The 18,209-nt window shown below is 40.9% G+C and overlaps 2 protein-coding genes across 3 annotated transcripts in view; both read left to right on the top strand.

The window, feature by feature from the left end:
• samd4a (sterile alpha motif domain containing 4A) overlaps window positions 1-8,374 on the top strand; it is a 43,761-nt gene extending 35,387 nt beyond the window's left edge. The window contains exons 12-13 of the mRNA XM_079160056.1: window positions 1,941-2,024; window positions 4,339-8,374. Coding sequence (XP_079016182.1) covers window positions 1,941-2,024; window positions 4,339-4,367 — 113 coding nt within the window. The 3' untranslated portion in view covers window positions 4,368-8,374. The remainder of the gene's footprint in view (window positions 1-1,940; window positions 2,025-4,338) is intronic.
• A 1,457-nt stretch (window positions 8,375-9,831) lies between these two features.
• On the top strand, window positions 9,832-17,757 carry ero1a (endoplasmic reticulum oxidoreductase 1 alpha). 2 transcript variants are annotated; one of them, XM_079159783.1, is made up of 15 exons: window positions 9,832-10,004; window positions 10,929-11,048; window positions 11,120-11,203; window positions 11,278-11,319; window positions 12,094-12,158; window positions 12,636-12,709; window positions 13,849-13,969; window positions 14,243-14,304; window positions 14,381-14,407; window positions 14,563-14,655; window positions 15,122-15,368; window positions 15,845-15,914; window positions 16,700-16,786; window positions 17,071-17,207; window positions 17,316-17,757. In XM_079159783.1, exons 1-15 carry the CDS (start codon window positions 9,936-9,938, stop codon window positions 17,374-17,376), a joined length of 1,359 nt encoding a protein of 452 aa, XP_079015909.1. In that variant the 5' UTR covers window positions 9,832-9,935; the 3' UTR covers window positions 17,377-17,757. The 2 variants fall into 2 exon arrangements, with proteins under 2 accessions (XP_079015909.1, XP_079015908.1); XM_079159782.1 differs by having other exon boundaries at window positions 11,117-11,203.
• The last annotated feature ends 452 nt before the right edge of the window (window positions 17,758-18,209 follow it).

Raw genomic sequence — 18,209 nt, 5'->3', positions numbered from 1 at the left:
CTTCCTCCACTCTCGTCACACACACACACACACACACACACACACCAGAAATGTCCTCAAAACATACTTTTGGAGGGAGAGTGGAGACTGTACGTGAGAGAGGAAGAGATGGAGGGAGGACGGAGTCAAGAGGAGTCTCACAATGAGGCTCTTTGTGCAGCGAGGACACGGCCCACTCCTTTCGCTTCCCTCTCTCTCTCTTTACCTCCTCCCTCCCTCTCTCTCCCTCTCTCTCTCTCTCTCTCTCCCACATCTCTGCAGAGTCATGCAGTCGTAGCAGGGTGGCTGTAGCTGGGTCACCCTCCTCTGACTCTGTGCATATACGTGAGATCTGTCTTCTCTCTGCCAACAGACGGATAAAGAGACTTATTAAGTGAGACGCAGCGCAGAAAATGAGGAGACGAAGGAACAAGTGTGTGTGTGTGTGTGGGGGGGGGAGTGGGGGATTTAGAGCCTATAAATAGTCCAGTGTGGACTACTGGGCCTAACTCAGCTTTTCTCTCCGGCCACGAGGGATTTTCACGGCTCGGGCCGTGTTGAAGACTCCGCTGAGAGCTAAACGTCTGAAAGGGGTTGCTAGGCTCTGCTGAGGCCCAAATACCCCCCCCCCCCCCCCCCCCCCCCCACACACACACACACACACACACACAAAAACTCCAACCACAACCCCACCCTCTACAAAACCGTTGAGGCCAAGGAAGCCAGCAGCAGCTGGTGGGGGCTTTAAAGGGACAGTTCACCTGCAGTTCTGTTCATCGGGCTCGGTAGTTTCGCTGTGAGGCTGCAGACTGTTGCCGATCAGGAATGTCGAGATCAACAGAGTTTTTGCCATAAACGCAAATACATGAAGTCATGGTTTCATAACCGTACGAGGCCGTGTGAGGCAAGCTTCTCCTAAAAATGATTCCCATTGTGAGCTCTTCGTATTTGTGGTAGGTTGTTCGAGACTTGTTCAGTCTGCACTCGTCACTGTCACGTTTCACCCAGCCGTCCAATCACTTCAACTGAAAATGGGTCCAACTCTTTAACATGTTTCCTAAACCTTCACCCTTAAACCAAGTCTTCACCCTCAAACGTAATGATTCATGCTGTGAGGACTCGTTCTCACAGCGTGACTGTGTAATGAGATCTATGTCCCCATAAGACCGGTAAAACCCCGCAGACATTGATTTGATGTGCTGGAGTTATTGGTGAGGTGTAATCTGATTATGGAGGACGTTTGTCCCAGCGCACGGATCTGAACTCGCGTCTGTTGTTCTTTGCCAACTCGTCTGGTGAAGACGCTCCGATCACGGAGTCTATTTGAGGCCGTTATACATCGTCTATCATTATTTATTCATTAAACTGTTCTTAACAATGTATTTGTATTGACATTGAGAGATGAGTGAGTACCATTAATATACATTATGTCTGTTAATTGGCAATGATGCAAACAAGGTCAATTATTCTGAACTTTCCCACCACGAATAAAAGCATCAACCAATCACGTTGTGAGGCCAAAACCTACATGGACACAGCTAACTTCATCACTCCCTGACTTTCACAATAAAAGCCCGAGACATAAACTGCTGCTCTGGGTCAACAGAAGCCCTCTGACTTCGAGAAACTATTCTCACCTTTTTATTGAAAAAGTGTTGCAACTGTCTCAAATGTTTGTATTTAGTGTTCTTGTGTTTCTTCATCACGACGCATGTGTGTGTACCATGATTAAGAGTGTGTGACGTCATTAAACACATTTTTCTACTCATGAGGAAATACTGGACTCTGCTGCTGCAGAGAGGATCAACTGTAGAACTTAAATGATTTGTTAAAATGTCCTTAACTCGCTGAACCTGTAGTGACCATCATCATCATCATCACCGGGACGCTTTGTTCTCATCCTCTTGTTTAATATGAATATAATTTAATCGCTGACGCTTCAAGTTTTTGTTCCCGTGCAGATCTCCAGCTCACGGTGACGGAGCCAGACATCAACAATCGCCTGGAGTCTCTGTGTCTGAGTATGACGGAGCACGCCTTGGGAGGTAACGCACCACTTTAATGGATGCTAATCAATATATGAGTCTAAAACACAGACTACATTTTTGCCGTCGCCATCTTGGTTTTTTTGCTACCAGTGAACAGGAAGTGACCATATTAGGACTGAGGAGGAGTGACGTAGAGACCTGTCAATCACTGTATAGCCCCGCCCCTAAAGCATCCCCTGCTTTATGGTCTGTTTGACTCTAAATGGACCATCATTTACTAAATGAACGTCATGCTGTATTGAAGAAGACTTGAAACTAGAGCTTGAGACCATAAACTCATGTTTACAATGAGTCAGGTAACCTGTTGGTTGAACAGATCGAGCCCAACGATGTTTTGTTTTTTTGTTCGAGCAGTAGTCTTACGTTTAGCTTTTGGGAAGTTATGTGCTGTTGTTAATCTCAGACATCTGATTGTTTTAATCTGAGAATAAGACAGAACAACACACTAGATGAGGTAAAAACCTCATGGGAAGAAAAGACATAAAACGCACTTTAAAAATCTTTTTTTCTAATATAGCTGTAGTCGAGTGAGTCAGTGGAGGACTTGGCTTGTGTAGAATATTCTCATGTACAGTGGATCTCAGTCTGGGTTAAAGACTGAATCCCCCACCCTCTCAAAACTGGACTGAGGTGAAGACAGTAGGCCTCAGTGCTCCATGCGACCTGTGGACAAGTGCTGCTTTGTATGTGTATGTGTGTGCGTGTGTGTGTGTGTGTGTGTGTGTGGAGCAGAACGAAGGACTGCCTTTAACTGAAGAAACTTTCCGTCTCTAACCAGAGTTTCTCCGTCTCGTCTCAGGACTCAAACATCCTATCGTACATCTGCAGAAACAAAACTCGGTAACAGAATCCGAACCAACAGGAAATGACCCAAAACACCACGGTTCATGGGTTTTAAAGTAAAAAGAGGAGGTCAGCAGTATACTCTGTCGTCTTCACGCCGACACTAACCCCTTCAGTACCACGGTGGAATGAAATCGTCCACCATAGTAGCTCCATAACCTGTTTCCTCCCCAGCCTCACCAGAGGCAGCAGCTGTCAGACCGTTGTTTTCCTCCGGAGCTCCATCAGTGTTGTTACAGATGTGTTGTCCTCTCTCCATGACAGTGTGGGGCTTCGGCCCCTCGCTGCTCACCTTCGTCAGAAAACACGCCTCAGGCCTTCAGTCACAGTTTATCTTCTCTTTTCATAGTTTATAGTCATGAATCTGTAGCAGAAAGTAGAGTCATTATAAAGAAAGTAGAGCTGCAGCACGGATCGGATCATCACAGAAGGAAAAATGGAGCGACTATAACTTTTAGAGATCCACGCTCACGTTACTAATTACGATAATTGATGATCCATATTAACAGATACAGATCCTTTGTTGATTGATTATAGCAGCTGATCTTCACCCTCTGAAGTCTGTGTAACTTCTAAGTGTTATCCTGTTACTTTTTTTATTAATTAAAACAAATCTCATTATTATGTTTAATGATGTATAATAAGGTGCTTAGAGCTTGCTTGTTAAACAGCTCATAATTCATCTTTAATATCTATTTTATATTCATGTGAAAACATCTCCTTCAAACTACTGGATTTATTCAAATTAATTACCAAAACTAAATTTTACAGATTGCATGTGAACACATCATGATAAAGTTATAATTAATATAATAATTACATTTTCACGTGAAAGCTGGAGAATCTCCCAGCATGCACTGGTGAAGGACAAGGGATTAGTGTTAGGAGAAGGGATTCATCAATAGGACTTTTTCCATCCAGATACCGACCTGATACCCGTGTTTAATCAATACGCTGAATGCCTCACTGTGTGAAAACGACTGGGATCGTTTGACCACCGGGGGGCGACTCTTCTGGTTGTATAGAAGTCTATGAGAAAATGACTCTACTTCTCTCTTGATTTATTACCTCAGTAAACATTGTAAACATGAGTTTATGGTCTCAATCTCTAGTTTCAAGTCTTCTTCAATACAGCATGATGTTCATTTAGCAAATGATGGTCCATTTAGAGTCAAACAGACCATAAAGCAGGGTATGATTTAGGGGCGGGGCTACTGTGATTGACAGGTCTCTACCGGTCTGGGGGTCGTCTGTGTTTTCATCCTACGACTTTATTGCCCTAAAAACGTCTTCTTCAGTGTTTAGTTGTACTTAGCTCCAACTTTTCGTGTCACTTATGGTTTGAAAAAAAACAAGATGGCGACGGCCAAAATGTCGAACTCAAGGCTTCAAAACGTAACGGGTGACGTCACGACGTCCACCATCCTCTAGCTTCCTCACTAACCTTTCTCTCCTCTCTGCTGCTCAGACGGTGCCGACCGCACATCCACCATATGAACCGAGGACCTGAGTGAGAGCGGTCGGACGGCGCTGGTTCACGAGACTCTCTCTCCATGAGTCACCTGGAAGTCCCCCCCCCCCCCCCCCCCCCCCCCACCCCGAGAAACACGAGAGAGAGAGACGGCCGTCAAACGGCCAACGCAGGAGATCCCATCGGCACCGTCCACCCGGGTCGGGAAGAAGAACACACTTCCTGCTCCGCCAGCATTGAACCGTGTGTGAACGGGTCCAGCAGAAGGGAGGCGCCGGCCTGTGGATCAGAGCCCTCTGGTCGTCGTCCCCCCCCCCCCCCGCACATGAACCACAGCTTTGTGGCGTCCTTCAGACCCATAACAGTACCTCAGACCCCAAGACGAGCGGAGCCAGGAGGACGTTTTCACAGAGGACTGAGCGCCCGGCGAGGATCCTCGTACAGCTCAGAAAGGCCTCTTGCCAAGCAAAAAAAAAAGTCATGTATTTGTATTGTATGTATTTATTGTTTACATAATGATGCTACTTTCAAAAGGGTACAGAGACATGTTTGAATTTCGGGTATGAGTCGTGTCATATTCTGTAAAGTCTTGGCCGCCCACTAGCTTTGCGTCCCACGAGTAGCCAGTTTACAACCAACGTGCTTATCCTTTATTTTAGCAGCCAGCAGCAAAAGACATGCTGGTCTGGAGAGAGGAAGAGGAGGAGGAAGAGGAGGAGGGGGAGGAGGAGGAGGTAGAGCAGATGTGTGAGGAGGGGCTGAGGAGGAAGAGGTTGAGAAAGACACAGGAAGTAGCAGAAGAAAGAATCAAACTGAGGTGACCCTGGAAAAGGAAGCGGATGTTTTAAACGGAGGACATCAGAGGCGGGACCTCTGATTGGATGAAGATGACTGAGGATGATGATGTCATGTGGGCGAGTGTAGGAGGACGTGAGTTTGGCTCCGGTCAGTTCCATATTGTTCATCCGCAGCATGTACTGTATGAACTCCTTGAATTCAGAGCCCTTTGTAGGCACCATACGTTGAAAATGTAGGTTTCTTGGTTGTTGTTTTTTACACATGTAGATGGGAGATTAATATCTGCACGTTCAGACGCTGGCTTTATGTTTCTTCTTCTTCTGAAGCTGGGTGATGTTTCACAGCTGCATGTTACTACTAAACTTCTTACTCGGAGGACGGGAAGATTGTGAAATGTTGGGAAGAAGATGGCAGGAAAAAAAAAAGCAAACACATGTTTGGTTTCCACTCGACCATGTCACAAACACACGTCAGTCCATGAAGGGGAGTCTCTCCCAGAGACTGTCTCGTTGGTGCTCATCGCCACCTGCTGGTGGAACCCGGTCACGACGGGCAGACCGCTGGAACATCAGTGATGAGCGTTGGTGTAACACGAGGAAGTTATTCTTTCTTTTTTTATTCTGAATCTCATGGTTATTGTGTCTTAATATTTATCCTCAGTTCATTGTGTCTGGACTACAGACTTTATAAAGATATTTGGTTTTATATGAAATAAGCTGGTTAGGAAACTCGCTTTCAACTGAGCATGTGCGCCGATAGTGCTGACCTCTGATTGAACATTATTATTGTTATTATTGTTTAGTTTCTTTCATTAGTCTGTTTCAATTCTCTAGTAAACTTCATTTGTATCCTGCACTTGATGTAGTAATGTGATACACTAAAACCCCCAAATGTTCAAGGCTCAAGCAACAGTTTGAAACACGACCGGTTCAAATGTCTCCTCGTGTCACTAGAAGGACCTCTCCAGAGTCTGTGCATGTGTTAGCCTGTTCACCACAGTTTAAACACGCATTACATCACCATCTACTATTTATCTTTTTATGTTTTTACAACCTTCCAGGTTCTTTATCAGAATGACCTCGTATAGTTGTGATGCTTCATGAGAGAGTGCGTCCATCACAATGAGTGCAAGTTTCTTTTGTGTTTATTGTTTAAAGATCTGCACCTACAAATGAATGTGCCGCATGATGTTTGTTGCGATGGTTCGTTCACCTTCTGAAAGCAAACTTCAGGTTTCAAATCATAATGGAAACTACTGGCTACCTACAGGTTTCAATATAGGAATCCAAAACACTACAATACATCTTAGCTAATAAGCCGTTCAGTGTGTGACCTGTGTTAAAGGAGCCGTGTGGAGGGTTTAGAGGCATCTAATGGTAGAAATGTAACACGATATTCATCATTTTCATTGGTGTAAAAACACCTGAAACTAATAAAGAGACCTTAGCTACACGGGGAGGCGGAGTCTGCCATGCCTCTACGGAAGCCCAGAACGTACAAACCAAACATCGGCTCCAGAGAGAGACTTTGATGTTTTTAGGTTACTTAAAGGCCACCGTAGTTCTCCACACGTTTGGAGTAGTAAGCGAGGAATGTTCAGTTGGTTGCATTCTACAACTTGACCACTAGATGTCACTAGATCCTCCAAAAACAGCTCCTTAGAGGGACTAAAACATGCAGACGTTCTGTTGAGGTGCCTTTATAGAGACGGAGCTGGTTAAGCCCCGCCCACACAGTTGATACTGAAAGTAGATCCAATTATTTATTCTGTTTTTGTTTTTCATTGCAGAGGTGATACTTTTACTCATTTTAGGTGTTTTCTTATTTAAAGTACCATATGTATTAACATGTTATGGCTGGTGACCATACGTACATCTCAAATATTAACAGTCGTTTTTATTGTTGTTGTTGTTAAACCATAATCTTGTTTTGTAACCATCATCAGTGTCATGTTGAGGAAACGTCGCTTCTTGTTCGGTTACAAAACTCACGTCGGACGAGCTGTCGGCAGATAAACCGGCAGCGTGTTGTTGTTGTTGTTGTTGTCGTTGTCGTCGTCTTTGGCAGACCAGGATCTGATCTGGAGTCTGAGCTTTCACCACCTCACTGTTACGGTCCTGAGAGGTTTCACCGTGTGTTGCTTTCAATGACGCGGCTGGCTTTGTTCTTTGTCTTATTGTCAACTTAACCCCCCCCCCCCCCCCCCCCCGAAGACAAAGCGACTAATTCAGCAGCTCGTGACTTCCTGTCTGAGTCACTGAATACTGAAAAACTGGTCGCAAATATATAGTTTCATATTTTAAGAATACTTTCCTAGAACAGCTGCTCGCTGTAGTTTTGATCAACAAACTGGAGGAAGTAGTTCAGCATCTGTTGGGGACTATTTTCAGCAGCGGAATGATCCACATGTGGTGCTCTAGTGAGTGTGTGTGATGATGATGATGGTGATGAAGCTCACTGATGTGTTTTTAATGGAGATATATCAGGCTTGAGATGCGTTCACTGTCTGCTCCTTTCGTGGGATTTGTTGGTGTTAAGAACGGTAGAGAACATCACCAGACTGCTGTCGGTGATGTGATCAAAGGGATTATTGAAACTCGTACTTTTTGCAGTATTTTGATGTACTTTGATGTGACGTTGCCATGTTTGAGTTCTAAAGGCGTCGATACAAAGTTCAGGAGATTTCTTTCACTTTCTCGTCTGTGACTGACGGCGTTTAAATATACGTTTAACTACGTTTAAATACGTTTAACTGAGTAAAGTTACTAATGTTCAGAGATCAGAGAGACACGGGACGTCAAACCAAATGCTTTATTGTTTTTATTGTTTTTATTTGTGAATGCATATGAGCTGTGAGGGTTGAGAGCTAACGCTGTGCACACTGCAGTATTAATAGTTAGAGAACGCCGTGATATTCCAAAAACATGTAATGTACTTATATGCTGTTTTGTATCTTTCTTTTCTGTCCTAGATTCTGCAGTTTTAGTCGGTTTATGTCGATGTGGGATGCCAAGACGTTCTCTTTCCTTTCTTTTCTTTTGTAAATGCAGCAGCATCCGTTGTGTAACAAAGTGTTACCGCTTGACTGTGCTCCTTTATTTCATCTAGTTTTATTTTATCAAAGAGCCGATGTCCTGTATTGACTGCAGGCTTACGTATATATTTGACAAAAGAATATTGTATGTTTAATAATAAAAAAAACTCAAAAAAGGACAAAAAATTGAAGAAAATGATGAAAAAAGAAGAAAGTTGAGGAGTGGATTTATAAGAAAGTGTCATTTATATTTGAATGCATGCACGAGGCTGAGTCATATCTAGAATAACTAATGGAAGTGCCTTTCTTTGTACTCGAGACATTCACACAAATGTAAACACTGCAGCCAGAGTTCACTGTTCATGTTCCTGTTTGATCCTCGTTTACGCGGAGAAACACTACAGAAGAAGAAGAACTTCCAACTTCACTCAACTTCAACCAAACTGATCACAGGAAATACATAAACGATGATTCATCTAGTTTGTGTTTGAGGAGACGACGACGGGGCCTTCACTGCTGTCCTGCAGCTGAAACACAGCTACGGTTATTATTTGTTTTGTGTCAAAATATAGCCGACACCTATAGCTAGAGTGCGTCTCCTCTCTGCTCTGACTGCTCTCTGCGGCGGAGGGGCTCACGGCAGCTCCCGCTGCTCGTTCACAACAGTGCAGAACGTACGTGCTTTAACGTCAGAGTCACCACAAAAGTCTCCAACAACTCCAGAACAAGTCGCTAGATTTGTCGCTAGTAGCTTTTGACAAAAAAAGTCGCCATGAGGGTTTGGAAAGTCGCCAGATTTAGCGAGAAAGTCGCCAAAGGCGGAGGTGCTGCAGTGTGAACGAGGCCTCGAGTGTGTTTCAATGTGTCTACTAACCTTTGGGAAACAAAAATAAACATTTTGAGGCCCCGAACTTTAGACTAAACCACTTTTAAAAACTTCGAACGGTTCTTTGATAGTTTCCAACACTAAATGTAGAATTATGTTCATAATATAGCTGAGTGCAGGCCTACGTCTTCCTCCACTGAAAAGTACTAATACCACACTGAAAGTACTCCACTAAAGTACTAGTCTGAGTAGTAGTAGACCTGCATTCAAAAAAAGTGTTGCCGACAAAATGTACTGAAGTATAAAAAGTAAAAGTATTCATTCTGTGTTTGTGAGAAACTGAAGGATGAAATGTTTCTTTATCTCTTGAAAAAATCCTCCAACTTCTTCCACTAAATAAACTTTTTAAAGGGTGTGAATTAAATAAACGAGTCCTGCAGCTCCCCCGTGTGGCTGATGCTGGTATTACACCCCAGTGCCGTCCCCCACTTAAAAGCTGAACTGCACTTAAAACACCAAAAAAATCATAAAATAGGAGAAAACTGCATTTAAGTTTGGTTATCTGCACGCTTAGCTATTTTATTATATACGAATAAATTGTTAATTGTTTAAATAAAAAATATATTAAGTTTGTGGGTATTATTAAGATGTATGTATTATATATATATAATAGATAGAGTAATATTTTTAATAATACAATATTTAAAAACATTTTTTCAAAGATATATATTTGATATTTTTTAATAATTTTAAATAAATATTTGTGAGATTTAATCGGTCACGTCTCTCACGTAGCGGACTGGAAACCGGAAGTAGAAGGTGACGTGATGTCACCGCCTTTCAGAGCCTCGAGCCCGGATTTTCCTGATAAACTCTGCTCTCACATTATATATTATTATATATATATATGCTATATATTATAAGACGGAGGTCGTGATGAAGCTGCTGCTCCTCCTCCTCCTCCTCCAGGTGCCCGGATGTGCGGACAGCAAGTGCTTCTGTCAGGTGAGCGAGTTTATTTAAAGTATCTCACCTGTTGCTGTAAGAGGAGCGCGTGCGTGCGTGCGTGCGTCGGTCGCGTGTCCGAAGCAGGAAAAGTTTCATTGTTCCAAAAACAAAACCATAAAAACACGTGATAGAATATAATTATACATGCTTTTATAATAGTGTTGGGAAGTAACTAATTACATTTACTCAAGTTCTGTACTCATTTTGAGGTACTTGTATTTTCCTTGAGTATTTCCATTGTGTGCCACTTTATACTTCTACTTCACTACATCTCTGAGGCCAATATTGTACATTTTGTACTCCATTACTTATCTGACAGCTTTACTTACTTTACAAATTATTTATTTTTTGCACACAAAACAGCTGAAACAATTAGATTAATTGATTCACAGAAAATAAATAGTTTTTATTTGCTGCTTTTCCATTTAATTCATTTAATTAATGTTTAACTCTTTCGGCTTGTAGCCTCCCATTGGCTGGACACTACCAATAACATGATGTACAAGTAGAAGTCATTCATTTCAGTATTATAACCATAATGTACTCAAAGCATCAAAAGTACTTGATCTGTGAATTATGAACTAATATATATTTTAGATTATGGTATTATTAATCCTGATGTTTTGTCTACATAACTCCAGTGAAGTTTAGTCCAGTGGTTTCCAACCTAGGGGTCGGCGCCCTCCAAAGGGTCACCACGTAAATCTGACGGGACGTGAGATGATTAATGGGAGAGAAGAAGAAACTAACTTGTGATACTATACTGTGTGTATATATATATATATATATATATACATACATGTATGTGTATGAAGTTACTGGGCGTTCCCGTCTGACACGACGTAAACCAATCACGTCCCGTTCGGGTGGGACAGGAAGTAGATCCTCGTTAGATGGGATCTGGTTCTCCGTCCTCTGCAGGTCTCAGGAGATCTGGACGACTGCACTTGTGATGTGGAAACCATCGACGGCTTCAACAACCACAGACTCTTCCCCAAACTTCAAACTCTTCTGGAGTCGGACTACTTCAGGTTCTACAAGGTGAGACACACACACGCGCGCACACACACACACACAGATTGATACTGAGGACTCGTGTCGATGATCTGCAGGTGAACCTGAACAAGGTGTGTCCGTTCTGGAGGGTCAGAGGTGACTGTGGTCTGAAGGACTGTGCTGTGAAGCCCTGCTCTCCTGTGAGTTCATGTACCTGAACCTAAACACACTCACCTGTATTCACATCACTCACACTCTGATCTCTGCCAAACAGAACCAGGTTCCAGAGGGGATCAGATCCTCCTCCCAAGACCAGGTGAGTCAGTCCGGACCAGCTGGGTCAGGTTTGTTTTTATTTTAAATCAGAATAAGTATTTTAAACAACTTATTTTTTACGTTGTCCATAAGAATCCCGAAATCCACCTGGTTTTTATTTATGTAACAAATGAGTAATTTGGGGATTATGACAAACATTTGGGATTTATAGTCAGGAAGTAACATAACAAATATTTGGGATTTTTAAAATGTAGTTTTGTGTGCACTATAAATCATATTAGAATAATACATAACTCATTTTGAGGAAGCTATAAAAAAAATGTAGATACAAGATCATATATGTAAAAAAACAGCATTTAAATACTCTATCAGTTTATTATAACTAATTAATGGGACGCTTTAATAGTCACTATAATTAAAAAGACATTCTTTGGATTATATAGAAATTACACATTTTGTACATACTTTTATTGTCTCTTACAGGAGAAAATAGTCTTGAATTGAATGATTCTATATAATGATGTCATTAAAGGAACAGCTGCATCAAAGCTAAACATCACAATAAAACACATTAATTAAGTAAGAACACACATTATTCTGAGATTAAAACAAGTGAATCAGTCACAAAGACGTTCACTCCGGAAAAAAACTACAGAAATTCAAATTCATCATCTGAGAACAAACAAAACTATACATGGGTATTTAAAAATGATGAAAAATACAATTGTTAAAGTACTTTGTGACTGAATGAATCAAACAAGAGTAAAACGTTCTGTGTGGAACCATAACTTGAATCTGTTCTCTGCGTGTTCAGTATTCTGCAGAAGTGAAGGAGTGCGAGCAGCCGGAGGATCTGGGAGCTGTAGATGTTTCTTTAAGGTGGGTTCAGATCATTTAGGATTGCTGTGCAAACATGAAGTACAATACACACACGTAGTACTTTAAAATACTGGTGATGTGTCTTAGTATCACCACAGAGTATGTAGAGTACCACACGGCATCAGTACATGTAGTACAGTATACTCAAATACAAGTACATCCAGTTTACTTCATACTTCAGTACATGTTATTGTACTACATTAATGTACCTGCTGTAGTTAAAGTGACTTTGATTGATTTTAAATCAGCGTGTTAAATGTGATGCGTTGTTACAGATTCACAGATTAAAATGAAACTCTGGTGAAACACTACCACTTTAGTCCACAGGGGGCGCCAGAATCAACACAAAATAAAAGTTCCTCATAGAAGCTTTAAGCATGTTGCTCTTACAACTTTGATTACAAAACAGCGTTGTCACAACAGTTGTGATCTCCTGCGTGACCTCTGACCTCAGGACTTCTCTGTTTTCATTTCCAGTGACGAGACCAGAGAGGCTCTGCTCAACTGGAGCAAACACGACGACGAGGCGGAGCGCTTCTGCGTGGTGGACGGTACTTTATATAATCCATCAGCATGAACCAAATCAAACCAGCTGTTGTGTGTTTGATCCCAAATATGAAAGTATCGTTGGCAACAAATGAAGAACACAGACCTGCTGATCGACACGTCCTCCTTCAGGTTTATGTATTCACAGAAGTAATCCTCCATTTTTTTTTTAGGTCTTTGATCAGATTACATTAAAATTAAGTTAAAGTTTAAGTTAAAAATACAAACAATTTAGGGAACATGATGGTAGAACTGCAACATATTTAATGAAAATAAGACTTCAAATATAAATGGAGAATAGATACTTTTGTTGGGATTATGATGATAAAATATTTTAGGGTACGCAATATTAACATACTTTTTAGGCGTTACAATTACAATAAATAAAAGTGTTTTGGAAAAATAGTGTGATAAACATGTTTAAGGAACATTATGAAAATTATAGTATATAATAAGGGAACATAATCTAAATAATATATGTTTTAAGAGAACATGAAGATAAAATACACATTTTTAGAAATATAAATGGCAAGAATACATAAGAAGGAAAACATAACTGAGTAAAAATGTTTTGAGATGATTATATAAATTATATTTTTTAGGGAACATGATGAAAAGTATATCAAATTATTAGGGAACATAATCAAAAGAATGTATAATTTATTTTTACAGAACATGAGGATAAAACACATTTTGTAAGTGAAATATAAGTGATTATTTTAAACATGTTATAAATGTATTCATATTGTATTTTTTATTATATTACATTTTTAAGGTATGTGAAAGATAAAATTGAGCTTATAATGTTAAGAATTTATAACTTTTACAAAAACAACCGAAAGAGTAAAAAAATATGTTTTTCAATACAATGTGTTATAATATAATATAAGGAGTATTTTAGGAGACATGTGTTAAACATATATAAAAACCAAAGAATGTATATTTTATGGTAATGTGTGGAACAGATACATTTCTGAGTTATTATTGTTATTAGTACTATTATCAACGCTGCACCATGTCTGCTAGTGTCTCAGTCCTCCTGCTTCACTTCTCTCTAGCTGAGATCACACCTGGCTGATCAAACACAGGTGTGTTATCCGTCGTTGTTGGAGACTAACAGCTGACTGAAGCGTTCTGTTCCCAGACGAGGAGTCTCCGGACTCCCAGCATGTCGACCTGCTGCTGAACCCGGAGCGCTTCACGGGCTACAGAGGACCAGAGGCCTGGCAGATCTGGAACAGCATCTACGAGGAGAACTGCTTCAAGTAAACACTCATAAATAAAGGGTCACGGCTCAGATAAGAGGAGTTTATCTCCATACTGGTGCTTTCAGTCGGATTATTAGTACTTTTACTGAAGTAAAAGGATCTGAATACTTCTTCCACCAGTATCCGATGTGGTGAAAAACAAACACAAGTCTCCACATTTAATGCATCTTTAATTCAAAGCCCTCGACAGTTTGTGCTTCTTATATCTGAGGAATAAAGGAAGCAGATGAATGAAGTAGATCTCTTTCTCTCTTTACTTCCCCTTCACAGACCGTTCACCATCAAGCGACCGGTCGTTCCAAACTCGTTCCACAGCAGCTCAGGAAGTGAAGGTACGAGGCTTCATCACTGTGACATCAAACCACGATTCACTTCATTCAGATTAATGACGTGCTCATTTATTTACAGCAAAGGTCTTCTACAGCTGGCTGGAAGGTGAGCTGACGTTTCACCTGAAGGGGGAAAGGATGAGGTATTTTTTAGGGTTTTTGTGTTACCTGTCTTCTCTGTGTGTGTGTGTGTGTGTGTGTGTGTGTGTGTGTGTGTGTGTGTGTGTGTGTGTGTGTGTGTGTGTTCGTTCGTTCTGTCAGGTCAGTGCGTAGAGAAGAGAGCTTTCTACCGGCTCGTCTCTGGCCTCCATGCGAGCATCAACATACACCTGAGCTCCAGGTACCTGCTGGATGGTGAGACACGCTGACGCTTCATTTATTCAGAATAAGTTCTTTAAAAATAACTGATTGTTCTCAAATAGTAGCTGTACGAATGGAAAACTTAATCAATCTGAAGCTGTGTTGTTATTTACTCCCAGTTATCGCTCTCTCTGGTTTTTCTTTATTAGATTTTCAAGAAACAAATACAAAAAGACAAATAAAAAATCAAATGAATGAATGTTTCTCCTACAGTCAGTGATCGCTAATGTCCAACTTCATCCCACAGCCAGGTGAAGGTTACGATAGTGTAACCATAGTTCTATGAGCACAGGCTCCGCCCTCTACTGGACTCTGATGATGCTCTCCTCCAATCACGAGCATGCATTTACCCAATGAACATGTGCCTACCTGGTGCAACACACACCCATAGAGTCCAGTAGGGGGCGGAGCCTGTGTGAGTGAGAGCCCCTCCCTCTGTCATCCCCTTCTTTCCCTTCAGACAGCTGGTTTCAGAGGAAGTGGGGTCACAACGTGTCAGAGTTCCGACAGCGCTTCGATTCGGAGCTGACGGCCGGCGAGGGGCCCAAGAGGCTCCGCAACCTCTACTTCCTGTTCCTGATCGAGCTGCGAGCGCTGGCCAAAGCTCTGCCCTTCTTCCAGCGGCCGTCGTTCCGGCTGTTCACCGGCAGACCGGAGGAGGACCTGAGACATAAAGAGCTGCTGCTGCACATCCTGCAGCTGGCCCGGTCAGTGTGAGGCCCGGGACCAGGACCGGGACCGGGACCGGGTCCGGGTCTCTAACGCAACATCAGTCTGTTTTATTTAGTTTCTTTTTAACTAGTCATCATTCTGCTCTATTATGTTATTTCCCTGTAAATGTTGCATCTTTATAAATTACTTTCTTTTCATTTATAGCGGAAATGCAAAAGAAACTTAAATCATTCAAGTAAATCAGATTTCTCTGTGAGTATAGAAGTAATAACAAGAGATTTGTAAAGTTTAAATAAGAATAAATAAATAAAAGAGAAAAGAGCAATTAAAGACAAAATGACAAGATTATTTTACATAAAAGTGTTTTTTATTTCAGTTTCCTGTGGAATCTTTGAATAGTTAATAATAATAATTAAAAGATGAACTTTATGTTATGTCCAGTGACATTTAAATGTCTTAGTTTCTTATTTACTGTATAAGTGAACAGTTTGTTGTGACTCTCCTCTTCCAGATCTTTCCCTCTGCACTTTGATGAGACGTCTCTGTTTGCTGGAGATGAAAAGGAAGCTGGCAAACTGAAGGTCAGCAACCATTTTAAACCTCTGTTCAAACGTACTGATGACTTCTTATACTCTATGAATAATATACTCCAGGCAGAGCAAGCCTTTGTGGACATGACGAGCTCTTATAATTTAGAATGAGACTCCTCTTCTACCTTTTATTTTTAACTAAAAGAGGAATAAATTCTCTAAGTTCACTTCAAACATCAGATTTTATGCAGGAATTGATATCAATGATTCCAGAAGGTCTGATAGATATCAGAGAGAAATGTCTACTTTGCTTTGATCTGTAAAATATTTGGCTGGAAGCATTTAGATTAAAAAAAAAAAGGGAATCTTTTGCACACCAGGAGGTCGACAGGTGCATAGGAGGAGAATACCGATGGTCAAAAAATTACACATTCAGAGATATTTAGTGACATTGTTTCGGTACATAAACCTTCATCAGGTTACTTTAGAGACCTGTCAATCACTGTAAGCCCCGCCCCTAAAGCATTCCCTGCTTTATGGTCTGTTTGACTCTAAATGGACCATCATTTACTAAATGAACATCATGCTGTATTGAAGAAGACTTGAAACTAGAGATTGAGACCATAAACTAATGTTTACAATGTTTACTGAGGTAATAAATCAAGTGAGAAGTAGAGTCATTTTCTCATAGACTTCTATACAACCAGAGGAGTCGCCCCCTGGTGGACACTAGAGAGAATGCAGCTTTAACACATGACGCATCGGCTTCAGTCTTCAGAACCGGAGGTTGCCGCCTGTGTTTTACACATTTAACTCCCGTCATTAATTCTCCTCAGGAGGACGTCAGACTGGCCTTTCTCAACATCTCCAGGATCATGGACTGTGTCGGCTGCTCCAAGTGTCGACTGTGGGGGAAACTCCAGGCTGGTCATTCTTTACAATATCAATGATTATCAGAATGACCTGTGGGTAAAAGTTAAATAGCTCCCACAGGTTTGTAGAGAACTAATATATTGATCCATGTTTGCTGGAAGGATTTAAAAAATGTCAAAGGCTTAATATCTAAAAACAATAAATATCTATTTATAATCGATAAATAATGCAGTCAACCCTCTACATGTATTGTTTAGCAGCCTGTGATTGCTTTGTGATTTGTTCCTCTGTCTCTCTATTTCTCTCTCTCTCTCTGTCTCTCTCTCATCACCAGACTCAGGGATTAGGAACATCGCTGAAGATTCTGTTTTCAGAGCGACAGATTGAAGCTCTGCCCTCGTCTGGCGACCAGAGGCCCAGCTTCCAGCTCAGCCGACAGGAGATCGTCTCGCTGCTCAACGCCTTCGGGAGGTGAGAGAGTCTGTTGATGTTGGTGAGATCGTATTGGTCAAAATGAGCGTGTCTGCTGTCGTCTTCTTTGTATAACATGAGTGTCCACCTCAACTCGATGTCCTGCAGGATTTCCACGAGCATCCGAGAGCTGAAGAACTTCAGATCGCTGTTATCAGAGGAGCGGTGACGACGTGGAGATCTTCAGAGTTTAACGTGAAGAACGATCTCCTTTAATTAGCTGAGCAGCAGAAGTATTTAGATTGTTTTACTTAAAGTTACTGTTCTTGAATTAAAATGAAATGTGTAGTTTTGACACAATACATTTGTGGTAATACTTTTACTTATCGAACTGAAATAATTCCATCCATCAGGAGAGACTGAAGAGTAATATTTTTAGTAAATTCAAAGATGCTGTTTTTATATGAAAGCGTGTCATTTCAGATAAGCTGCTTTACTTCAATCAGACAGTGTTTTTGTGATGACGCTGGAGTACTGAAGATGGCGCCGTTTGTAAACTAAACTGATTCTCTAATTGTTTGGGAAATTAAACGTGTTTTGAGACGAGAAACTGTGTGGGAGTGATAATGATATTTATTTTAATTTATTTATCAGACCGATTGTGTTTATAACCATCCTTTGACTTCATAAGACCATGACCTAACACAATAAAGGGAGTTAATCTTATTTGATTATGATTTTATGTTTATATCTTTAGAACGTGAACGCTGACTTGTTGATAATAATAATAATAATACATTTTATTTGTGTAGCACTTTAAACGGTACTCAAAGACACTTTACATGGTAAAAACAATGTGAAATATAATACAAATGCACAATATATACTAACTAAATATAACACCAAAAAAAAGTTAAATATGATATACTAGCGGTACAGTAAAGGGAGTTATTCTTATTTTTTACAATTGAATTGATTTTATATTTATATCTGTAGTCGACTTGTTTATGCTGAGGAAGCCTGTTTTTTCCGACGGTCCCTGAAGGCAGCACAAAGCCGTGC

Source organism: Pholis gunnellus (genome assembly GCF_910591455.1).
Source record: "Pholis gunnellus genome assembly, chromosome: 1".
NCBI lineage: Eukaryota > Metazoa > Chordata > Actinopteri > Perciformes > Pholidae > Pholis > Pholis gunnellus.
Note: the sequence above shows the minus strand (reverse complement) of the source record. Positions and strands in the feature narration are given on the sequence as shown.